General features: G+C 31.6%; 1 protein-coding gene across 6 annotated transcripts in view; it reads left to right on the top strand.

Annotated features, from left to right (window-relative positions):
- The window catches only part of GPHN (gephyrin), a 429,918-nt gene that overhangs the window by 160,965 nt on the left and 242,110 nt on the right, over positions 1 to 26,843 (top strand). For all 6 annotated transcript variants that reach the window (XM_010962279.3, XM_010962275.3, XM_074365373.1 and 3 more), the window contains exon 5: positions 20,418 to 20,512. In XM_010962279.3, the coding sequence (XP_010960581.1) occupies positions 20,418 to 20,512 (95 nt within the window). The remainder of the gene's footprint in view (positions 1 to 20,417; positions 20,513 to 26,843) is intronic.

Raw genomic sequence — 26,843 nt, 5'->3', positions numbered from 1 at the left:
AAAAGGGAGAATAAATTTTAAATAACACAGATGTTAGATGTTTGAAGGGCAGAAAAATGATTCTGGAGAAGGTTGAATTTAAAAAATATGCCAACTTTAGAAAGAATGATGACATGTCTTTGAAATGGAATAATGCAGACTTTTACAGAAAAGAAGAGGTAGGCGTTTGAAAGGCAAGGTTTAAATGAAGTTAATGGAACTGAGATGAGGCAACCAGGCTGTGTTTAGAGGAATCAGTAATGAGAATAGGAACTCATTTCAATTCAGTGGTCCTCAATCCTGGATACCCAGCTTTCTACCTAAATTGCACTCTGTACCATAGTGTCCTAGACTTTACAAGAGTTACAGAAGTTGCAAAGAGTTGGTCCTTGTCTTCAAGCAGTTTAAAACTAGAGTGGTTAAATATTCAATAATAATGGGTTAAGGAAATAAGACTTTTAACCCTTTAGGATGTTTTCACTTGTTAACTCAATGATTTTTTTGGTGATTTTACATACTCTGTTCAGCCTTTCTTAGCCAGGGTTCCTCATCTAAACTATCAAACAAAATTATTTGAGTGACTATCTTCTAGTTCTCCCAAGTGTAATACATAAATTAGTACTATTGTGTATGCATAGGAGAGAAGTTAATTCATTACATCCAATAATGCTCTCAGAAACTACTGAAAAAGCATTGCTCTGAGCCTTATAGTCTATTAGATGTATAGATGTGTAGAGAGAAAGATAAAGCCTTGCTCTCAGGGAGCTTAAATTTCAACAGAGGAAAAAAGACATTTAGCAAAATATATTTCTAATATCCATAAAGTTTTGTTATTTTCTTTTAATTCTTCAAGGAAAATGTTCAAAGTCAGAGTGATTGTATATGGAGGGAATCCATTCATCTCTTGTAAGCATCAGTGTTTCAGGAATAAGAATGTCTTCTATATTAATGCCTTGTCACAGCTGAAGGATTCTGGTAATAGTTTAAATCCCCAAAAGAATCTGTTTAATTTTAAAACCTAGAGTGACAGATTAGTGATTTGATTGGTAACTGTTAATAAACAGCATTACCTAAAACCAAGTTTATTGGTTTTATAGTGAAAGAGTAGAGAATGGCTAGAGATGAATAGGTATCTAATGTTAGGAGGTTGTTCTTGAATGTAATTGCAAGCACAATGAGGGATTTCCCCCCATGAGGTGTAACTATATATTAATACTGAAAATGTTTGTGAATTTAATTTATTCTCACTATCAGCTAAAGCTCACTTGAATTCCTAGCGTCAGAAGTTTCAGTCATATTGACTGGTTTTTATTATGGATTTGATTAATCGGTTATTTGAGCTAGGAATTTATTTATCCTCCCTATCTTGGTGTATGCCTTCAAACTTGAGAGCAATTAGCTTCATTCTTACTGGTCTGTACTTCACACTGATTCCTTTAAAGTAATCTCTTTTAAAAATGCTGCAGTTAAGACAAGTTTTAGTAACCTGTTATTCCTCCCATTTCCTGATGTTCTACTGAAGTTACTTATTTTTGATAGCATGGCTTTGGAAAGATCAAAGTTCTCATATCAGGAGAAAAGCACTAAAATAGAACTTACATCCAGATTTAACTTTTTTTTAACAAAAATGAACAATTTTAAAGATTTTACTTCACTTATATTCATTCTGAAAAACATTTTTAATGCAAAGGAGAGTTGGATATTTTAAAGTATATCTGAGATAAAGGAAAATATGAATAACATCATTTTATTAAACTTTATTAATACTAAATATACTTTTTGTCTTGTGATATCTAAAATTCTGTTTTGAGGAAAGCTAACCTGAAAATAGAGTTGTATAATATATTTATTTTTGTGTGAAAGTCAACCTGAAAAAGCAAATTTTCTATCATATCTTTATTAGGCCTCAAGCCCTTTTTATATTTAATAAGAAAGTTCTCTAAATTTCCTTGCAATCAAGAGATTCTTTGTAAGTAACTACTCCTAACAAGCAAATTGTCACATACATTTTCTTTTTTTTTTTCCCCTTTCTCTCTTGAAGAACAGTAGAACATATTCAGAACCTTGCAAAGGAAGAAATAGCTTCCCTACATGAGTATTTTGTGGAGGAAGTTTCACTCCCCTTTGCCTCCTACCATTAAATGTTTCTATCTCACTGGCAAAAACTAACATATTATACCTGAGGCACAAGAGATCCAACGAAGTGAGAAAGATCATTGAGGGAAAGTTAATTGCCTGAGATATAGAAACTATTTAGTACAAAGCTTCTATATGTGTATTTAACAATATTTATTTTCATGAACATCAAAATCAATACCTGAAAAGCCCACTAGTTAGATATTTGAATGTTCATAAAATATAAACCACTCCAAACTTTTTGTATTTATCTCTGAATGCTTTTATGGTTTTTTAAAATGATATTTGGTAGTTATGAAGAAATAGAGATTATTTTTCATTCATATCAGCAACACAAAAACATCTTAGATGTTCAGGTATCAGTTTTATTTTGATTTGTTCATAATTATATTACAGTAGTAGATGTGTACTTACTTTACAATCAAAGGTAATAATCCTATTATAGAGATCTTAAGTAAATATTCTGAAAGAAAATTTTTCTTATAAGTTAAATTATTTTCTCATCCCTAGCTGGATGTCTTCTTGTCAAAATTAATATCAGTCTTGAGAGAGGTGTAAAACACAAAAACTTTTTTAGATGTCCTGCTTCTCATGTTGGTTAGTTACTAAAAATAAAACTTAAGACCATCTGCAGAAAAGTACTATTTTTTTTCCTTTTTTTGATCCTATTTTATTAACAAGAAAATCTTCAGATTCCCATAATTCCTGGTTTTGTGTTAGAATATTAGGGCCACAGCATTTTGCATATTAGGTGTTGAATAAGCATAAAGTGACCTTTTCTTTAAGACATCGTCTAAAGATGAGATTTTAACTGAAAAATATATGGTGATTTAGGACAAGGAAAGGAAATTTTTTGCTAATTAAATACTATTTATTAATAGCTCTTAAAAAACATATTTTTTCTAAATTTTGGTTTCTGACTCTATTTTGATTATGTGGTTTTTGCCAAAAAATAATTTGGGAAATACAGAAAAGCAAAGTGAAGTTAATAAAAACCACTAGTAATCTTGACCTATTATGTGAGATTAATTATTAATTTGCAAAATTGGGAACCCATCATATATATAGGTTTATGTCTTGGGTTTCTTGGTAACATCATCCTAGTTGATACCTTAGCTACTAAAATTTATTGTTCACTTACTGTCTGCCAGGCATTGTGATAAGCACTTTGTGTAATATCTTATTTAATCCTCACAACAAACCTACACTTTGAAGATAAGAAAACTAGATTTAGAAAAATTAAATCAAGTTAACACAGATCACAGAGCTAGTAGAAGATAATAGAACTAGAGTTTGAACAAGGTAGTCTAGACTCCAAGGCCCTTGCTCTTAATCATTCTCCTTTTCATATAAATTAAACTTTTTTCCATTTTATAAGTGTTCTACAAAAAAGGAGCATATCAATCACTACAGAGTATAAATAAGCTATGAGTAATTTAATGTCACTGTCATTAATCATTTAGATCCTTTCTTAGTCATATCATAAACATTCTCTTTATATAAATTGTCATATAGTTTTCTGGTTGCTACTTTAGAAATATTTTCTTAAAATAGAATAAGGGCCAATTTGTTAAGTCTACCAAATTGCCCTCTAAAATATATGTACAAATTTCTATATTCATACTATCAGTTTATGAAAGTGCATATTGATTATCACTTCTAATCTTACTAATTTGTTAGATGAAAATTATATGCCTTTATTAGCATATTGTAGACTAATAATAAGATTAAACATTTTTTCTTGTATTTGTCCAGTTTTGTTTCTTTTATCAACTGCCTGTTTTCTTTGTTCAGTTTTCTTTTGGCTCAGTAGCCTGTTCTTAAAGACTGATTCTAATTGCTTGTCAGGAAATAATTTTGGCAGAGTCAGATTTATACTTTAACTGTATCATTTTGACACATAAATATAAAACAATTCATTTTCTCTTTTCTCAAACTCGATTAACATAATAGTACTCAATTATTTCATTACTCACCGTCTTACAACAGAGGTCAAGCTCAAAACACATCCTTAATCAAAGACATGTAATTTATAAAATGCAAACACATTATATTCTAAGAATCTAGTTATGCCTTTTGTAAAGGTTTTTTTCATAGCTGATGCACAATACTTTATTTTCTAATTATTCTTATGGAATATAAAATATGGATAGAAAATTATTGAACCTTAGTATCTTAGAATTAATGGCCCATTCATAGATACAAACCTTGCAAAATCATTTATAGTTAGGATACATATAGCTACTCTTATCAGTGATTTTTTTTTAAATACCAAAATATACAGTCCTAGTTACATAATTATTTTACTTAGCAAATTCATTTTTTCTTCATAGAATTCCAAAGGAAACAATACTCTAGCATGCAATAATGTGAATTACATTTGGTTATTTAGACATTTAAAGCATTTTATGAACTTTTCCTGTCAGACCTTAACTTCCCCTCCAGTGTTCAAAAAAGCCCGCTTTTTTAGTCACCCCTAACAAGCAAACCATTTCAAGCCCAGAGTTTTTTGGTAAGTGAATGGTTTAACACCTGGCTTCTATTTTTCCATAGAAATATATCTTTATGTAAATGATTGTCCACCAGGGTCATTTTTGGTCACCAGGGGACATTGGGCAATCCTTAGTGACATTTCTGTTTGTCCAACTGGAAGGGTACTACTGACATTGGATGAATAGAGGCCAGGAATGCTGGTAAACAACCTACAATGCACTGGACAGCTCCCACAACAAAGAATTCTCTGGCCCAAAATGTTAATAGTGCATAAATTGAGAAACCCTCATTTACACAATATTAGTGACTGCTCACTAACTGCCAGGCACTGTGCTGGGGGGTTGTGACACATAGTTAAAAGGTTATGATCTTAGTACCCAGGGAAGTTCATTGTAGTTGGGAAATGGAAACAACTGGATAAATAAAATACAACATAAGCATCAATGTCGTACTGTGTATCTAAGATAAAGTTTATCTGAGGAACTTAGGGAAATTTTAAAGAAGTGATACTAGAACTGTCACTTTTGTTCTTATTTTACTTAAATTTAGAAAAAGTTCACAGATAATGTAGTTATAGCCTAATGAATTTTCAAAAAATGAACATACCCATGTAATCAGGATCCAGATCAAGAAATCAGAATATTATCACTGTCCCAGAAGACTCTTCCGTGCCTTCTTTCAGTCATAGCCTGACCCTTCAGAGTAACTACAGCTCTGACCTTTAGCATCATAGATTATTTTGGTTTTTTACTAACCATTATATAATTGAAATCATATAGTATGTAATTTTTTGTGTCTGGATTATTTTGCTCAACATTATGTTTATAAAATTGATTCATACTGTTGCATGTAGTTGTTTGTTGGTTCTCATTACCATAGAGTAGTCCATTGTATAGATATGCCAATACTTATTAATATACTGTAAAGAACTTACTAATTTTATAATAAAGGCACAGTGGCTGAAATCATGTCTGCCAGTAGGTCAGTCTGACTGCAGAATGGGTTTTGATGAGGGAGTGGCAAGAGAGAGCCTGGAGAGGAGTAGAGTCAAATGATGAAGGCTTTCTGTGTCATAAAAAATGGCACTTGGATTTTTTCAAGAAGGAAATGAAGATTTTTGAAAGGTGTTGAACAACAATGAATTTAAAGAGATTTGCATTTTAGAAAGGCCACTTTGGCAGCAGAATATAGAATGGGTTGAATGGAAGTAAATTTAGCTACAGCACCAGTTAGGAGGTTACTGGAATATTGAAACCAAAGATGCTGACAACCTAAATGCAGATGAGGGTAGAAAGGGTAGATTACTCTCTTGGGATAGAACTAATAATGCTTTTTGAAGAACTAGATATAGAGATTGCAGAGAATAGTTTCCTGAGCCAACCTTAAAAAGCCTGTGTGTGTTCCTGACATACAAAATGTGTGCAATGAAGAAAAATAATGGAATTCAATGTTATTAATTAAAATTGAATTCAAAAATAACACCCAGATGTATCTGTAGTGTTCGAACTTGTAGAAAAATAGATATCATTAGTTGAAAATGAATACATTGATGGAAATCTTTATGGAGAATCTGTAGGGAAATTGATAAAAGTCTAAATGAAGATTAATGGTGTTGGCCCTTTGTTTTCATTTTAATTTAAAACTTATGGCTTCCATTTTGTTTCAGAATTTTACTATTTTTATTTTTTATTAAGTTTATGCATTTAGTTACGAATAGGTGGTTTGCAGCTCAGGAAGAAAAAATACGAGAGAGAAGTGTATATATGTGGGGTGTGTGTGTGTGTTTGTACTAAAAGCAAGAGTTGAGAAAGGAAGAAAAGGGTTAAGATATTGCATCTGTATGAGTAAGAAGAAAATTGTCTGAAGTGGAATTAATAGAGTTCCCAGTTATCTCTGGGTGGGAAGATTATTATGTTTTAATTTTGATTGTGTGCATTCCTAAAGAGAATAAAGGCAGTGAGTCAGAAAGTTCCCCATAGTCACCCCAAATAGCATCACTTCAAACATGCATTGATTGCTATCTGAGACAGTAGTTAAGCTATTTGTCTCTTTGTGACCTAGAGAATATGTGCAATTAGCCTTTGATAACAGAGCATCGGCTGTCAATGTTTTTGAAGATGAAGAACTGTAACATGAAATTTTTTTAAAAGCTCTAAGTCCTTTACATATATATATATGTGATTATTCACCTAGAAAACCCAAAAGAATCAACTGAAAAGTAACTAGAATTAAGAAGAATTCAGGATGGTGGCTGAATATAAGAATACTTTTTAAAATGAAAATCTATATACTAATATTATTTAAATTAGAAAGAACCCACTAGAAAATCTATTGGAAAAATATTTCATTTGCAATAGCAGAAAAAAGGGAACTTCATAATAACTAAGAATAAACAAGAAATTTGCCAGACCTGAAAAAAGAAAACTTTACTAAAGGACGTGAAATATAGCTTGAATCATTAGGAAGTTGTACTCTTAGATACAAATATTTTTCTGAAATTGTCTGTTTACCTCAAATCGATTGATACTTGTGATATAATTTCCAGTGAATTGGAGGAGGGGTGGAATTTTAATTCTAAATCAACCAAGTTGATTCTAAATGTTATTTTAAAAAAGCAAATGTATGAAAATAGCTAGTGGTTTTTTTTAAGTAAAACAGAACATAAGGCACAATGATTACAGGAAAATAAACTCAGAGATAAATACAACCAAATGACATTTTATTAACATAACTATGTCTAAAATTGGAATTTAGCATATTATAAATGTAATATGTCAAGACATTGGAGGAAAGAAGGATCATTCAATAAAAGGTGTTGAGAAAAACTGGTTTTCCATTTTGGTGGAGAAGATTGATTATGCAACACAAAATTAACTACAGATAGGTTAAATATTTAAACATTAAAAACTACAAGTTTATGATTTAAAAATTAGGATGTTATTTTTTATGATCTCTAGGTAAGAGAAACCTTTCTAGGTAAGACATGAAACCCAGAAAATACAATAAAAATGTTGATAAAACACCCTATCTAAGCATTTAAAACCTCTTAATGGAAATGTCAGTTAAGCAAAAATTGTTTGAAGTTTCAATTTAAAATTAATATTCACAATAGATTTAACTGCCAAAGGTTTAATATCTTCAGTATATTAAGTTTTCTAAAGATTAAATAGGAGGAACTTGGCCAGCAATATAGAATAGCAAGCAAAGGATATATGCTGGCCATTTGTAAGGGGAAAGAAGCAAGTTGCTTTTAAATGTGTACTCATAATAGATAAGAAATGTATATTTTTTGTGCTTTGTACACATCAGTTAAATAACTGTTTAAAACTGAGATTGCCTGGAATTGGTGAGGTTTAGATGAAAAGAACATTGTTTGGCATGTAAACTGTTGCCATCTTTTTGTAGGGCAGTGCTGTGTATCCAAAATCTCAATGTAATGATGCAAAGGACATTCATTTTTTTAGGAGAATAAAGCAATTTCCAGTAGTATATGACCTGGAATAATTGTTGATTTGGTACTTTGAAAACCTTGCCACTGTAGAAAACCTTGACCCACACCCTATGAGGCATACCCTGTCAAAGGACATACACTGTAAGTCTTTAGATTCACTCTCTCCCCCAAAATACCATGAGACAGAGGTAGGTTGTAGCAGGAGCCAGAACTATAAGAAGCTAGGACTTGGAAGAGGGAGAAGGAGATGCTCTGAGGACAGATGCCTATAAGCACTGCTAGTAAGACACCTAACCTTGAACAGGCAGCAGTGTGTAAAGTTCAGCCTGAGATTTCCTGAGACTGTGAGACTTGTGGGAAGCTGAAGTAGAACCAGTCAGTGGTGCCCTCTGGCTAAAGGTAGGAGCAGAAATAAATTTTCTCCAAAGGAAGTTTTCCCCATTCTGGGTCAGCAGTACTCCAACAGATTAAAATCAAGTAATTAATTTAATATACTATCAAAACTCACCAAGCACAAGTAGAGCCACAGAACTGTTAATCAATAGATAGACTGAAAAGATAACTACTAGAACTGCCAAATACAAAATACAGGGCAGCTAAGAATTAGGTGACCATTACCACTTATTGTCCATACTGGGGAAATTTTGTGTAGGACAAATGCTAAGCCAGACAGGATGCGGGCACAACAGAAGTATAGCAAACTGTCTCTGGCAAACCAGGGATAACCAGTGTATGATGAAACAAAGACATATTCACAAAGATAAAAACATAACATGAGACCATCATTTATGGATGAGCAAATCAGGGGAAAATGGAACTCTCAGAAATAAGAAAATGTAAGTTAAAATTTTTAAATCTGTGAACAAATAAAACAGCAGATTAGAACAGCAGGAGAGAAAATTAGCATACTGAAATATATACCTAAGGAAATGACCTCATATCAGAACAATTACGTAGATAGATAATGCAGTGGAAATATGAGAAATATAGGGTATGGAGAATGAAATGAGAAAGTCCAAAATACATTACATCAAAGCTCCAAAGGAGAGAGAGATTGGAAGTAAGGCAATGATCAATGAGATGATGTCTGTAAATTTTACAGAACTGATGGAAAAACATGAATCCACTGATCCTGGAAGTATAGTGTATCTCAAGAAGGATAATATAAATTGATGCCTGGACACATAAAAGTGAAATTTCAGAACCAAAATAAAAGAGAAGATCTTAAAAGTAGCCGGAGACAAATGGCAGATCACTTGTATAGGAATGACAGCTGGCTTTTAAACAACCTTGGAATAAAACAGATAGTAGAATGATATCTTAAGAGTATTAAAGAAGTTATACTGGAAATTATTTTGTACGGGTTTTCATATTGTGACATACATGCATGCAGTGTCTACTTTGAGGTTCACATATAATACAGAAACTTGTTCTAAAATTTCATATAGACAACAGATAGATCATATTCATTAGATCAGAAAATAATATTATCCAATCCTAGGATACCATGTACCCATTACATTTATGGTTTATATTAAAATTTATAAAGTGTTTTCTTGAATGAAGATATCTTAGATGCTTCAAACTTAGTAATCATGTTTGACTTTCTTTACTGATATTAAAATAAAATAATTATATTTCAAAACTGAGTTAAATATTGTATTATTTTCTCTTCCTAATGTATTTAATACTTTCAGTTTTTCTAGTGCTGCCTGCCTTCTCACTTTGGTATTTTGAGGAGCAGTTTTTAAAAATCTTCCATCATGTTGTCACTTACATGTCAAATCTAAAAACTACTACAAACTGGTGAATATAACAAAAAAGAAGCAGACTCATGTATATAGAGAACAAACTGGTAGTTACCAGTGGGAAGAGAGGTGAGGGGTCGGGCATTATAAGGGTAGAGGACTAAGAGATACAAACTGTTATATATAAAATAAGCTACAAGGATATATTGTACAACACAATGTTTTATAATAACTATAAATGGAGTATGACTTTTAAAATTGTGAATCATTGTATTCTATACCTGTAACTTGGATTGCACATCTTCAATTAAAAAATTCGGGACACCCAGTTAAATCTGAATTTCAGATAAATGGGTACATCTTTTAACATACATATGCCCCATTCAATATTTAGGAAATACTTAAGCTAAAAATTATTCACTATTTATATGAAAGTCAGATTTAACTGGATATCCTGTATTTTATTTGGGAGCCATTAATTTTTTTAAAAAAAAATCTTCTATCATGTAATAAAATAATATATTTTAAATATAAAAATAACATTAAAAGTTTTGCTTCTTCCACATCATAATTTTGCCTCTCATTTATAATAATTTTGCTGTTCTGTTTACTTGAAAAATTTTTTTAAATCTTGAAAGCAACAGACAGGGCCAGAATTGAAAACTAACTCATTTTTGAGATTCATACTATTGTTATCCGTAGTTAACCAAAAGGACTGTCCCTTTATCTGTAAAGATTTATGCCCAGAATATATATTAGATCTAAAACAAAATAGTGTCTCATATTGTTATGAAGTAGTGCCTAAGTAGTTTTGAGGTTACTTTTCAATTGTGATAATGAGCCATAGCATTTGTCCCTTGCTTTAAATAATCTTTACTGCTTTTAACAGACTAATATTTTGGATTTCTATTAATTACTATTAGCTTTCTGGCATACCTCTATCAATGACAGAAGAGTAAGTCAGATTTAATCTCCATGTATATAAATAACTTTAAGAGTAAACCTATACTTGCCCTGATTTATTTAGGCCATATGTATTTTGAGATGCTGGAATGAATACTATTTTATAATTTCATTCTTTTTTTCTGATTCTTTCCAAGTTTAAACAATTTTTGTTTCTCTTTGATATTTTCTTGGTACTGCCTCTAAAGATCAGAGATAGATCAGGAAGATTAAGGAAAATATTCCTTACATAGAACCATCATGTTGTTAACGTAAAAAGCTTTTTATGAAATGAATTTGCAGAAGTGGTGGTATCTGAAAATTATTCAGAAAAAATTACAAAAAGTCTGATGGTTTCTGGGCAACTTGCATTTAAAAAAAAAGAAGGAAAAATGAAGTCCTCTGGGAATCCAGGACACTACAGAATCTAATTTTGCCACTCTCCACATCCCCACTTATTTCTTTATTTTTTGTCCTTTCTCTAGAGACAAACTTGGTTAGGTATATAAATCAGCCCTTCCTGTTATAGTATTGATTAAGCAAAATGTCAGCTTCGGTCTGCCCCACTTAATCTGTTTTGGGCACCCTCTGCTCTTGGATACTTAATTTTTATTATGTGAAGAGAGGATCTGAGTTAACTTTGTTCATAATTATCTATCTGGTTACCAAATCTTTCAGGTTCGTTTTGTAAACATGAATGTTTTTATATCCACTGGTTGAATCTTGTGTATTTGATTTGGGTCTAGCGTATCCTGAGCCACATTTTGGAGTGCAACTTACAGAGCATATAATCAGGCTAAAATGAACATCAAGGAAGCATTGAAAGAAGAAATGTTATACATTAACCGCCTCAGGAGTGTGTGTGTGTGTGTGTGTGTGTGTGTGTGTGTGTGTGTGTGTGTGTATTTTTGTGTATGTTAGTAGGAGTGGTCATTTCTACCCATTCTGACTATGTGATGGAATTTGATTAGTGCTAGTAGATACAACCAACTTCTTCTTCCGCACTCCCACCAGCTGCCCTAATAAAGTCAACTATTCAGTTGCCTATAGCCATAACCTAAAGAACACAACTCCAGTCCTATGACATGTACTTGTGTGTAACACACATACACATTATCCTCAGTTTTATGAAGTGTAAGTTTTTTGTTCAAGGATGAACTGTATTTTGACTTCTAAATCTCAAACTTGAAGGCTTTATATGGATAATGAATTACTTTATTATAACCACTATAGTGTGGATGTTCTGAAGAAGTCTGGAATCTTCAGAGCTTTAATTATAGATCCTGATTCTGAGATATCAGCCCAAAGTTCCACACCAAAAAACCATATATGTGTGTATATGTATATGTGCATGCCTGTGTGTATACATGTGCATGCACATGCACACACATATGTAATTTTGATTCCTTGGAAGAATCTCATAGAATAAAATTTTTTTTGGCTTTCAAATTAGAGTGTACATAAGAGCTGTTATTTAATTTTTTTAATTTTTTAATTTTTATTATCTTTCTTGCATTCCTGCAGTTTAAAACTCTTTCATTGGCAAAGGATAGCTGCACCTCCTTTAGGAAAGTTTTTAAAAATTGGGCCCCTTATTATTTGTAAGTCCCTTGTTAAGAGATTTTTTTCCCATTATAATAAAGGTAAAATATTTCTTTCATCTAACTTATGTCAATTTTATTTAATAAATATGTTCTTCCTTTTATATGTTTTCCATGTTGTAACTCACCGAAATTTTTTTTTATTCATTCTTATTTTGGAGACACTTGTAAAGTAGATTTTTCTGTCATGAAGTATAATAATGATTGATTTTAAATGATTATAGTAAGACTCCTCTGTTTAGAATAAGTGCAGGACATTAACTCTGTATTATATAATATAGGAATATGTTAACTATTTAAATAGAGAATATCTATAGATGTTTTATAAGAAAAGCACCATAAATAAAAATTCCTGATATGAATAGTTCTTCTATTATTATGTTGCTAAATAATAGTATTCAGAGTTAACTCTCCAATGTAGTGATAAGAGCTTTTCAGCTTTTATAAATTTATTAATTTATAATTTGGTGTATATTTGGTGTATAATATTATCATACTAGCATTGTAAGTAATATTATGACATCCTTTTAGTTAACTAAAAATTCTTTATAGTATTAACACTTCAGTTTTATAAGAAGGGTAACAAATATCATTATCCCTTTTTACAAGTGAAAAACTGAGAGAAGTTTCTAGAGGCATAAGAACAAAAGCTGATACTCATTTAACATGTAAATAACGAAGGACTATTAGGTTATGAATAAAAAGGCTGATCATAAAGGTTAGTATCTTTAAAATCAGTCTTTAGATGAGCAAAACTGTAAGAGAGCAAGTTAATTGATCCAAGCTATAGCATGTCATAGCCTCCAAATACTTATGTGTGTACATTTTTCTCTCATCTTTACTATGGAAGCTTCTATTTAGTTAAGCTTCTCAAGACAACAGAAATACTGAATTTCTGTGCTTTTAGGGAGCACTGCACTTGTTTCCCTCTTTCCCAATTGGCCTGTGCTTTTGAAAATGAGGCTGGTATGAGAAGACAAAATGCAACACCTTATAATAATATATAAAAAAGGAAGGAGCTGGTTTTGGTTTTTGTGTCTTTTATTAGTAGCTCTTCTGCTTATTCTACTTCCATTATCTCACCTATTTCTTTTCCTCTCACTTTTTCACATGTGCCTATTTTGGTGAGAATCCAGTTTTGTAGAAAGGGTTGTTATCGGATGTGATAACTACATGTTTCTGTTGTGGATACTTTCTGAAGAACTCATGAGTGAGAATTACTATATCTCAGGGCAAAAGAGCAAAACTTTTAATTTTCTAAAATCAGTTGGCAGTGAGCCATCTGCAAATAGTACTTAAAAGCGTGAAGCAGGTGCTTGTTTCTTTTATTCTCAATTAAGATGTTTAAGCACAGCCTAAACTTACATTGTTATATGAAACACTAAAAACTTAAACTGCCTTAAGTAAACCAAGTAATCATGTGTGATCATTGATAAAGTGAAAATCCAATGTATAGATTTTTTTTAGGTAGCTGCTATGTTTTTACTTAATATACTACTAACCATGTTAGAAAAACAAAACTCCAGAATAGCTGAAGTGGAGACTGAGTTGTATATTCATCAGTTAACTGACCAGATAGCAGCCTTTCAGTACAGTTTCAAATTGGATCATCTTTCTACTTCATCTTTCTTCAGATTTGAGAAACAGGATATTTTTCCATAGCTACATAGCAACTTTTGAGGAACATGAGGGAATAACATTTTCTTCTATATAGGTTAAAAGATGTGTGTAATCAATGAAGGAGAACTTTATTGTTTTTCACATAATACCAAAAATGAATAAATGCATAATGCAGATATAAAAATGGTAATCATCCATAGAAATACCACTATTCTTTCACATTTTCCTAGAATGAAATATAAAGTAGTACTATTTATATATGTAGACTACAAAGATAAGTACTATTCTTGTGAAAATCTCCTCTAAAAAATAATTTGCTCATCTGAGTTTCCTAATTTTTTTTGTTTGGTAATTTGATTATCAAATTAATGTTTAGATAAAGGAGGAAAATAATATGAAAAAGTACTCACTGTGTTACAAGATAAATTATAAAGCTAAGGAGTACTCACTGCTATACATATACTTAAGTTGGTTATCTAACAAGGAATGGGATCTAAATGTTAGCAAATGGTGAGATTTTTCATAGTTAATGTAACATTTGGAAATACTTTAATCATCCATGATGTATTTATACATCTAATGTTGAAATTCTTCTTTTGAGCCAGATAAAATGGTAGGCTTTGCTTTAGGGGCCATGCTATACAAGCAATTCTGATAACATTATAACATTATAAACCATTATAAACATTATAACCTTACCTAGCATGGTGGTACATTAACTCAGTGACACTTACAGGAACTGAGATGAACTATGGGAACAACAGACTCTTCACTCAGCATCTCGTGCTCACTGCAAAGTACATGTTCACTGAATGGAATGGAAGATGAAATTGCCTGAATACTTAAATTTTTACTTTTTTTTTTTTTTGCTTTCTCTCTACAATTAAACTTTCTCCTTTGATCTCTCATCATAACCAGATCTTACTTAAATATTGTACAACTTTAACTGAAAAACAAAATAGAGTATCTCAATTTTGAAAAGCTTTCTGTTTCTTTCAGGAATGGGAGAAGATGTAAATATTTAAGAAGGCTAAAGCTCCAAGGAAAAAAATACATTATCAATAGGATCATATCTCCCAAGTAAAACTAGGATAACTACCTTCATTACTTCATTGCAGCTTCTCCTTCTTTATAGCAGTAGTGTTTAACCACTGAGTCACACTGTTATGATACACTATGTTATAATTGGTTGAAAGGTATTTGTGATTAACAAAATCAGCAAATGAATGTTTTTAATGAATTAGATTAAATTAAAGACTGCCCTTATAATAATACAACTCTTCCATTCTGCTCTGTTTCCTGAGAGGAGAAAAGAGTAAATTTTTAACTGGTGCTCCTTGAACGTCCCTACGTGTTTGTTATGTATGTAAATTTTATCTATCATGTGTAGTCCTGAAAAAATATATATATTAAAGATAATGTCTGTGTAACATAGTGTACTTACAGGGGCAAGGTCTGAATTGTTTATTATAATGCTTTTGTAAAGTGTAAAATGAAATTAATGTGTTTGAGTCAAGAAGATGTCATTGGATGGCGTTGATGGATAGAGTCAGGAAAGTCTAATTGGCTGGCATTAAACTGCCTGTTTTTACCTAATTTATCTCCTCACTAGGCCTATATTTTGCTCTGATGAAGGATCCTCACATTTATTTCAACCTACTTTACAAAGTTGAATATTAGGTGATAATAATGAATATTAGATCAAGTTGTGCACATTATCATTAATCTACGTCATTCTTTCCATCTGCAGTGTGTTTTTCAAAATGTAGTCCTCTGACCAGCCTCACAAGCATAACTTGGAAACTTGTTAGAAATGCAGATTTTGAGGTTTCAACCAGACATTCTGAATCAAAATCTTCAAGTAGGACCCAACAGTCAGTATTTAGCAAGATCTCTCAGAAATCCTGATGCACACTGTAGTCTAAGGATCACTGTCCTAACCATATCCTACCTTGATAGCTTAACATTGTTATTAGTACCCATTAGATAGTGTTTCAAAGATAGTCTTTGTTATTTAAGATTATTTAATCATCAGAGGGCACTGTAGTTGTTGTTAGGAAGAAAGTATATTAAATCTACAAAGTAAAGTAATGAGCATGTAAATATTAATACACAAATTATGCTTGTTAATGAAAGTATGTGTCAAAATAAGTAAAGGCACTATACTGATTTTTCACTGTAACCATATGTAAAAGGAATTTCTGCACATTTACATTTAGCTACTGTGTGTCCTGTGCATACTTAAACACTATTGCCTGTTAGCAATAACATTTTTTAAGGTAATTATGCTTATGAAGGTAAAAATGGACCTGAATTTCATTGACAATTTCCCTGGACTATAGAATCATTGTTTATGACACCCTTTTTTGCAACTTGAGCAGTCTTTGAAGCATCTTTCTGACTTTAATGTTATCTTCAAAGTGTCGAGAATAAAAGAAGAAAATCACAATAAGTGATTTTCCATAGGAGGTTGCAATCTTCAAAGTTTAGAAAGTATTTAGAAGTTAAAAATAAAATGTCTATTTAAAGAGTATAGGTAAATCCAATTAAACCTCATTATTTTGGAATCTACTAGTTCAAAAAAGTTACATCTGAAGTAAGAAAATAGATTTCTGCTATTGCTCACAGAAAAAAGAATTTGATAAGCAAATTAATAATGTATAAACAAGCGGGAAACAGAACTTTAGCCTAAAAAGTAATTTCAAATTTTTAATGGCATCTTTTTTTGCCATTCATTATGAATAGTCTATTGGTAATGAATTCTTGTTTTCTGCTTATCAGCAGACACTGATAACCTTCATTTATCTGTATCTATCATCCTAGTATATATGATTATAGAAATAAAGCTATGTTTGTTAAAACCACTTCTGTTTGGATTTTCTAGTAATTTAGACAGATAGCTTCCTCTCACTTTATTCTAAATTAACTTTTATTCTCTTGCTCTTTGCCTTCTAGTTGTGCCTCCCCATTTACAACTTATAGATGTTTTTATCTAGCTCTTGCCATCCTGTCCAACCTCCCATTCCTGCTTCATTTGACTACTTGTTCCCTTTAGATCCCATTATTTCAGTATTCTTCCTGCCACCCACTTGCCAGTGTTCTTATGTTTAGGTTCTTGCTCTCCATTCTGTTTCCCCTCATGTTTGGTTCTTAACCACTGTTTCTAAGTTTGGCTTCTGGATCTTTCTATTATTTCTGTTCTCTAATTGATATAATCAAAACTGCAAGAATGTAAGAATGGAAAGTAGAGGCAAAGAGAGAATTAACATGTATCAAATACCTACTCTATAGTAGATAATTTACTCTTATATTCTTTAGTTCTCATAATATGCTTTATTATTAGCTCCATTTTACACATAAGTACATTAAAGCTGAGAGGGGTTAAATATTTTGTTCTACGTTACAGACCAACTAATCTAGGTTTTCAAACCTATATGGTTCATTTACTTACTCTTTTATTCCACAGATATTTATCGAGTACACATTCTATATATTGGACACTGTGCTAGATGCTTCAACAGACCCAGCCCTTACTTTCAGGACCTTAACTATGTGGTGGCATTGTCTGACTTCACAGATAGTGATGTTTTTTGCTACACCAAACAGGAAGAGAAAATAAAAAGGAAATATAATGGTTCTGATGTTTTATGGGAAAGATACATTTGATATAGCTGTAAGAATTTTGCAGTATTTAGGAATACATAGCAAAAAGATTAGTTTGTGTCTAGTCCTAGAGTCTCCCTCCTCACTCACCCCTGTTACCACTAATGCCTTTCAGTGACATCATCAAAATATGTATTTTCCTCTTATGTTCTACATTTTATAAGATTTATGTCTATAGGACCAAATCCTCTAGAAAGTTTTCAGAAAGAATTAACTGTCCTCCTTAAATTATGTTTGGAAAAAGATGAAGACCTTTATATAAGAATACATACAATCATTTATCCATCCATCATCCATGTATTTATTAATACACTAAAACATATTTAAGACAGTTTACACAAATACATGAAACACAACAGAACTTTTAATAAGATAAAGGTGGAAAAAATAGGACAAGGAAAAATAAGATGAAATTAGATTGTGTTCAGTAAGCCTACCAAAAAAGTATCTATAAATTTGTCTCTGTTCTCAAAGGTAGCTTGATTCACAAGAATCATAATTTTAAAACAAACTGCTATCACAGAAGAATACCCATTCCTAGTTATGATACTTAAGAGGGAATTTCTCCTGTGAGTCCTCCTAAGGAGAACCTCAGTGCAATGTGGTGAACAATGGCCTCAAATACTTCCTAAAATAAATGAATTTCACTGAGCCATTTCATTGTATTCAACCACTTACCACAGAAGGAGAGTTCAGTAAAACGATTCTTTTAAAAGTGAAATGAGGCATTCCAGGTAGACCACTGTGGTCTGGCCAAATCCAATGGTATATTTTAGAGGATCTAGAAAAACTAATGAATTGCATCTCTTTCAGGTAATTCTTATATGTAATTTGTCAATTGAGTTTTTCACGTACTAGGTGCTAGTGAGTTTATATACTCTTTTAGGTTTGTTTTATTCACTACTGCAGCATCATTGCATAGAATACTGCCTAGTACATAGTAGGTACTTAATAAATATTTGTTGTATGAATGGATAAATGCTGTGTTTTGAAGTATCTAAGTGAAAGACTTCCTCTCAGCTATTTGTTGACATTTTCTTCCTTTGCCCTTAAATAAGGTGTGCTGCTATACTTTGGAGTACTTCATCTTTATGTGGACCCTACCCTCAAATTTATTAAATACCAAACATTGCTTATGTGATTTTTATCAAGCAAACAATGAAATCAATATTAACCTATCCAAAGAGCTCTTTTAAAATTGTTCTCAGTAACATCTCTTCCTTGATTTTTAGGGCTCTAAGATTTTAACATTCCTAAGAGGTTGTAAACCTCAATAAAACAATTTTTAACATCAAAATAGTGTTTCTTCTTAGGAGACCTCAAAAATCATACCAGCTTGATTGAATTTGAAAAACATGGGATAGATTCTGTATAATGCTAGATCGACCGTTTTTAGCTGTGTATTTAAAGGAAAGCAGTTAACTCCCAAAGTTAAGAATTTAAGAGTATCTTTCTCCTTCCTGCTTGCCCTTTATTTTTAAAGCAAGTTTTATTGAAAAGCATTACGGTAGTGTTAGTTTTCCTTTAAGATTTCTGACATTCTTAAATATTGCATTATGCTGGAATTCAGTGAGCCAGTAAATTACATCAGTTATATTCTATATAATTATAAAGGATTAACTAACTTATATGCACCTTAGAAGTTTATTTATAGCATCAATTGGCATCTAACACAGACTTGATGGATTTTAACTGCTTTGTCTAGGTTTCTCACTCTATGAAAATCTATTGAGCTATTATAGCAGTCTGAGGCTTCATTTTAAAATTTATATTATTAGCCAAGATGAAACTTTATTGAACCTAAATTTTGTCCAGAGCATTAATCTTACTCCAGACTGTCACACTACTTCTAATGAAATATTGAAATATCAACCTTTCACTATATTTTTCCATAGCTTGCTTTTCATTTTGTTTGCCTTTCTTCTTATTTACTGGAATACTTCACTTTGAAAGCTATACTCCTGTATTTCTCCCAATTATTGTAACCTCCTATATTTGTAGAAACAGAGGGTTAGAAATGGGTTGAATCATGTGTTTCACTCCCAACTTTAGCTTAAAACATATCTTTACCATCACACTATGTTAACTATTTATTTTTCTTGACCTTTAGAAAATGAAATTTTCTTGCCTCTTCATTACCTTATTTCAGGTTTAACCATACTTATCTTAAGAATATCCTATCTTAAAACTTACATCACATAGTTAAAGCCTATCACTTCATTAATTCTTTTTTAAAACAATCAGATAGTTAATTTATATTGAAGATAATGGAAGATGGTATATCTAGAGTTTTTCTTGTACTCAACTTATGGGGAAAGTTGACCAGTGATTTCTTGAGTTCCATTTATTATAACATAAAATTATAGAACTAGAAGAGATACAAAGTGATCTCAGGTTTTTAGGGACTAACTGTTTCAAGAGTAATAGACAAAGAAGAATACCAGATTTTTTTACTCTATGAAATATCTGTTGAACTATTATAGCAATATGAGGCTTCATTTTAAAATTTAGGTCATTAGGTGAGATGAGACTTCTACCAAACACTTCTGAGTGGTAAGGGATAAGAAAGGTCTGCTAACATGGAAGTTCCCTAGATGTCCTAGTCCTCAACTTTTATTCAGTGGTCCCAAAGAATTTAGTTTTGATGCCTTAAAAAAAATATTTGAGGAACTACAAAGTGGTTTATAAATAGCATGATTTATAATTACTTTTAAGTTAATTTTACTACTCTGACGTCCTTTTTTGTTAATTTCACTCAGTCTGCTATTTAATCTTTAATTACAGGCCACAAAAGAAGTAATAGAACGAGAAGCGCCAGGGATGGCCCTGGCAATGCTGATGGGATCACTTAATGTTACACCTCTGGGCATGCTCTCTAGGTAAGAAAGTCACCAACATGTTGCAAAGAAAATTAATTCCATACCACTAATCACTAATAGACTGAGAAACCTAAGAAACTTTAGTCATAACACTTAATTTTGCCCCACTTTCTTCCCAGAGTTATAAGTCCTAGTATCCAGTGTAGATAAATGTTAGCCACAGTGTTCTTCAAATTCTTTCTTTTTCTTTTTCTTTTCTTTTCTTTTTTTTTTTTTTGTGTGTGTGTGTATTATATTGAAACTCTTAGAAAACATTGTATTACTGCCAGAAATTCTCAATTCTAACCCCAGGAAGAGTCCAGTTTATTAAGATGTAAATATTCTTTTTTTATGATTATTTATAATAAGGAATCAATTTTCCTTCATTGTCAGTAAATACTAATTTAATAAATCTAAGCAGTAGCGTTTTTTTTTTAATAAGTTGTTCTCACAAATTAGGAATTTTATTTCAGTTTGTAAATAGGCATATTAATGTGTGGTCATGAAAAAAAAGCTCAGTCAATAATTTATTACTAGTATATTAAATTAGTATATTTAAAAGTATGCCTTCATTGACCTAAATGTTGACAATTATCCTCTATTTTGATGGGTTAGTTAGTTATTCATTATTATTTTAGCAATTCTTAGATTAAAATCCCCTTTAGTGAGGACACCATTCATCATTTAAGTTAAAGACAGAAATATCAACTTAGTAAAAATCTGTTAATTTAATGACCATTGATTAATAGGCAGTTGATCTCAGAACAGTCTATAAAATACATGGCAACTTTATAATTGCAAGTTATCACAGTCATTATTTATAGCCATTTATTGACCCCATGTGCAATATCAATATAAAAATAAGTATGTCCATTTAATGCATGGAATATGAGTCATAATGACTTTTCTGTTACTTAGAGTAAGTTAGTATCTATTAATGACAGCTACTTGAAGCGCAGCTTCAGGGAAATGTGAATGGGTCGTTAGTTACTTTCCTGTCACAAGTACTATATTACTACATTTGATTTTAGAATGAGCAAATAAAGAACTAATGTAGCTTGATAAAGATTTTGAATTTTAAAGTCCATGCTGGTCTTTAACAAACTCACATTGATTATTTTATGCTGTTATTTTTTTGAACTCTTACTTGTATTACCTACCCATAGCAGGTCAGTGGTCACACATTTGGTCCCTTTTCTCTATGGAATTAAGTAGTGATCTTTGAACACAACAGAACTCTTTCTTGCCATACAAGGAATATCGTCAAAAAAGAATTAAAATTCATCTCTTGTTAATTATCTTATAGTAAAAATCTAAGTCAACAAATGTACTAATACCCTATTTGCCAGGCCTCATGTTAACTATTAGGGGTGCTAAGTTTGGAAAGAAAAGTTAAGATATGGTCCTCAACTTAAGGATCCCACAGTTTATCTGGAGAACTTGCTCTTTGCAGCTGTTAAGGTAACTCTTCAAATTGAGTATAGCTTTCTTTATCCAGTATAGAAATACCACCTTTGTCTTACTGAAAGATTTTTCTGGATTAATTTCTCCTCTACCTTCTGAATCCACATTATTGCTGAGCACTGGACTGCTGAGTGAATGGTAAATAAATCAGCAGTAGCTGATCTTAAGTTCTTTGGAATAGGTCATCATCTTTATGCCGAAGGCTTTGAAAATTAAAACATATACACGGCATGGTAATTGATTCTTCTGGCTTTTCTTTATGGTCATTATTTATTTAACTGAGAGTTTATTAACAATTTTGAAACAGAGATAGTAGTCAGCATGAGTTATAGAAAAGAATTGTGGACTATTTCTCTGATTGTTTTTTGTTTGTTTGTTTGCTCTTCAAATCTTTTTAAAAATTACTTTTTCAACGGCTATGATTAGATTGATGCTTCCTTTCTATTGCATTTTTACCTTGTATGCACTTTGGGCTTTCTACATGCTTATATTATAGCACATTCTATATTGTAATTATCTACTTTCTTGTCTATTTTACCTAAGTTGTATAAAATCCTTAAGAACAGCAGTTTTACCTTATTCATTTTTACATCCTCAGCCCCCAAAACAATTTCTGAGACATAGTAGGTACTCAAAAAATGTTTATTGTTATGGTTCCTGTTGATAAATCAGTATTTCATCCTAGTTATAACAGAACTTTATTTCAAGGTAAAATAATGCATCAAGTTGGTGCCTTGCTTTCCTATTTTTATCTCTAGAGAGCAGCATTAAATAAAAATAATTTTTAAAATCATTAAATCTGTTTAAAATTGTTTTTATCTGCTTAGTTAACTTAATATCCTCCAGGTTTTTTTTGTACAAGTAAGTTGGAAGATTGTATCAAGTAGTGGTTAAAAGCATCATCTCTGAAGCCAGACTACTTAGGTCCTCTCCTGGCTCTATTATTAGCTACATAACATCTTTTTATTTTTTTCTTCATCTGTATAATGAAGATGTAAATAGTACTAGCCTTCTTGGATTAAGTGAATTAGTCCATTTAAGTGCTCAGAACAACTGATTCATAATAAGTTTTACTAAGTATTGATTACTGTTGTGTTGTTTCCGATTGAGAGTTCTAGTTCTTAAGGCAGGTTGGCTGGAAAAAAAAACTTCTAATAGCTTTTCTTCATCTGGAAATGTCTTTATCTTACCTTTATTTCTGGAGGATATTTTCACTAGATACAGAATTCTAAATTGATAGTTCTTTTCTTTCAGCACTTTAAAAAAATGTTATTCCACTGTCTTCTGGCTCCATTCTTCCTATGGAGAAATCTACAGTCATTTGAATTTCTACTCCCTTATATGTAATGTATGATTTTTATCTCTAGATGCTTTGAAGATATTTTCTTCTTTATCTTTGATTTCAACAATTTTATTATGTATCTGGGTGTGGCTTTCCTTGAGTTTAACCTTTTGGGTTAAAAGAGTTTCTTGACTCTGTAAACTTATGTCTTTAACCAAATTCAGGAAATTTTTAGCTATTAGTTTTTCAAATTTTTACTTTTCTTTACCAATCTCTTTCTCATTTCCTCCTGGTACATTTGTGACATGAATTATACGTATTTTGACAATATCTCACAGGTCCCTGATGTTCACTTTTTAAAATCATTTTCCCTATTCTTCAGATTATTTTTTTGATCTGTTTTCAAGTTCACTGACTTTTTTTCCTCTTTACTCTTCATTTTGACTTTGAGACTATCTAGAAAATTTTTGAATTTCAGATACAACATTTTTTTCTATTCTGAAATTTCTATTCAGCTGTTTTTTATGGTTGTATTTCTTTGCTAAGAACTTTTATCTTTGCATGTATTTAAAAAGTGTCAACCTTTATTTCATGGAGGATGGTTATAATAGTTGCTTAATATTATTTTTCTGACAGCTCTAATATCTGAATCACTTTTGAGTTGACATCGGTTGATTTTCTTCTCCTGTGAGAAGTAATCTGATTTTCCTGATTCTATGTTGAATGATTCTGAATTGCACCCTGGATATTTTGAATATTGTATTTTAAGACTCTGGACTCTGTTGAAATTCTCTGGAGAAAGTTAGTTAGTTTCAGCAATCAGTCTGATTGGATTCAGATTGCAAATTTTTGTCTCTCCTTATATGGATGGTGATTCAACCTTTGCTATACAGTTTGGGTCTGCCCAACATGAGAACCTTTCAGGAATTAGCCTGAGACTTGGGCAGTGGAGTATATTTTACCTGTATTTTTAAAAGCCTTTCTTATACTTCTTTGAGTCTGTTCCACAAATGCTTATTACATCAGGAATGAGCCTGGGACTTGTGTCAGTTCATTCACTGAGTTAGGGGGTCCACCTTCTCCAGCTCTCTCCTCTCCAAGAATTTCCCTACACTCTCCAGTTCCCAGGGATCCTATTCCCAGTTTCTCTAGCAAGAAGATACTTCTTGTAGAGTATTAATCCCCTGTGATATGTAATTCTATACAACTGGACCACCTTCAGGGCAAAGGCAAAAGGGAAAAAAAATTCAAGAAAAAAATAACAGAGCTTTCTCCCATCCAAACTTCTAGACGTTAAGGGCTCCTTTTCCTGGTTCCACCAGCCACAGATACAGGTCTTCTTTCCAGGTCCTAGTGCTTGCACCATCATGATCACAGTCGTGCAGCTCTGTAACTGGGATTAGCTCCACTAAGAGTTATTATTATTCAGGTTCTGACGTTAGTACCCAATCTGCCCACTCTTCTTTATGCTCAGAGTTCTCAGGTAGTTACTCTTTGTATTCTGTCCACAGTCAGTAGGAGAGAGAAGCCATAATTAAGGTTCTACCATTTGGTCAACACCAACAGAGAAAGAACTCTAATTTTAAAATGAGATCTCTGAGTTTATATCCTAGCACTTACTATCTATGTGACCTTGGGCAATTTATTCATCTGGGCTTAGCACTTCCTGTCCCAGAAGCTAATTAAACTACCCACAGAAAAGCAGCATTTAACCTCCCTGAATCACTCAATTTTTAAAGAGATTGGATACTTTTTGTTCTAAATGTCATTGTCAATAATAGAGCAACCACCGTGGTTATAAATTGAGGCATAATTTATCCTGGTTTTATTTTCAGTTCATTCATTAACTTGATTTGTGATCTCTGCTTAGCTTTTTGGTGACATCACATAGCTCATAGAAAAGTTATGAGATCTTATATAGACTTACTCACTAAGAAAAACTGTTATATGAATATCTATATTCATAAAAAGAAAAGGCAATAGGCAGTTTTTCATTTTATAAAGAGATTTACCACTGTAGTCCTCAATAACCCATCTTTCAATTGTGTTTTAAATATTCTTTTTTTATCATTACATAGAATCTTCCATAATATCTCTGTTATGAAGTAGGACATGAAGTCTCTAGTTAGTTTTTAATGTGTTAAATAGGACTAATCTTTTTCACATAGTTTGCCCCACTATCTATCATTATTACCAATTTGATCTTAACTTCATCTAGTCAGTAACTGAACATAAGTACTCTAAAAATACATGCACTGCTATTGGTGAGAAGTTAAACTTCTTCCCTTTAGTGCCACAAATGGTTTCATACTAGTATTGTTTAAAAACCATATGGGATATAAGGAACAATAAAAGCTATTAGGCATATAGAAAACAGTTAACAAAATGGTAGAAGTAAGTTCCTCCTTATCAGTAATTACTTTAAATGGAAGTGAATTAAACTCTATAATCAAATAACAGAGATTGGCAAAATGAATAGAAAAGCATAATCTGATGACATACTGTAAACAAGACTCTGACTTTAGATCCAAAGACACAAATATGTTGAAAGTTGAAGGATGGAAAAAGATATCTATGCAAATAGTAATCAAAAGAGAGCTGGTTGGCTGTACTACTATCAGACAAAATACACTTTAAATTTTAAAAAGTTAAATATTCTAAATCAAAAAAGGTACAAGAGACAAAAATATTGTATAATAATAAAAGTTTCAATAGAGTAGAAAGATATAACAATGATAAACATTTATGTATTTAATAACAAACTATTAAAATAGATGATGACAGAATTGAAAGGAGAAATGGACAGTTCTGTAATAGAAGTTGGAGACTTCAATACCCTACTTTCAATAATGGATATAAAAGCCAAACAGTAGATAATTAAGGAAATGTAAGAGTTGAGCAACACAATAAATCAGCTATATCTAAGAGACTTTTCGAGGACATACCACCCAGCTACAATAGAATATATATTCTTCTCAACTTCCTATGGGACATTTCCCAGGATAAGCCATGTTAGGCCACAAAGTAACTCAATAGATTTAAACAGATAAATGTCATAGGAAGTATATTCTCTGACCACAAAAAGATGAAGTTAGAAATCAGTAACATCAGGGAAAAAGGAAAATTCACAAATATGTAGAAATTAAGTCAGTACACTCTGAACCAGTGAGTCAAGGAAGAAATCATGAGGGAAATTAGAAAATATGGACAAATTTAAGGGAAAATGTACCCTACTGAAACTTCAGTGATTCAGAGAACGCAATGCTAAGAGGGAAAGTTATAGCTGTAAATGCTACATTAAAAAAGAAAGATTTCATGAACAACCACCTAACACTACTACTGCTTAAAGAACTAGAAAAAGAGGAACAAACCATACCAAGGACTAGCAGAAGAAAAAAAAAAGTTTAAAGTGATAATAAAAGAGAAAATGGAAAAACAATAGAGAAATTAAAGTAACCCAAACATTGATGATTCAAAAATATCAACAAAACTGACAAACTTTTAACTATATTGACTAAGAAAAAAGAAGACATGACTCAAGTTACTAAACTTAGAAACAAAAATTCTACAGAAATAAAAAGGACTGTAAGAGTGTACAGTGAGCAA

This window comes from Camelus bactrianus, chromosome 6 (genome assembly GCF_048773025.1).
Source record: "Camelus bactrianus isolate YW-2024 breed Bactrian camel chromosome 6, ASM4877302v1, whole genome shotgun sequence".
In the NCBI taxonomy this organism is placed as follows: domain Eukaryota; kingdom Metazoa; phylum Chordata; class Mammalia; order Artiodactyla; family Camelidae; genus Camelus; species Camelus bactrianus.
Note: the sequence above shows the minus strand (reverse complement) of the source record. Positions and strands in the feature narration are given on the sequence as shown.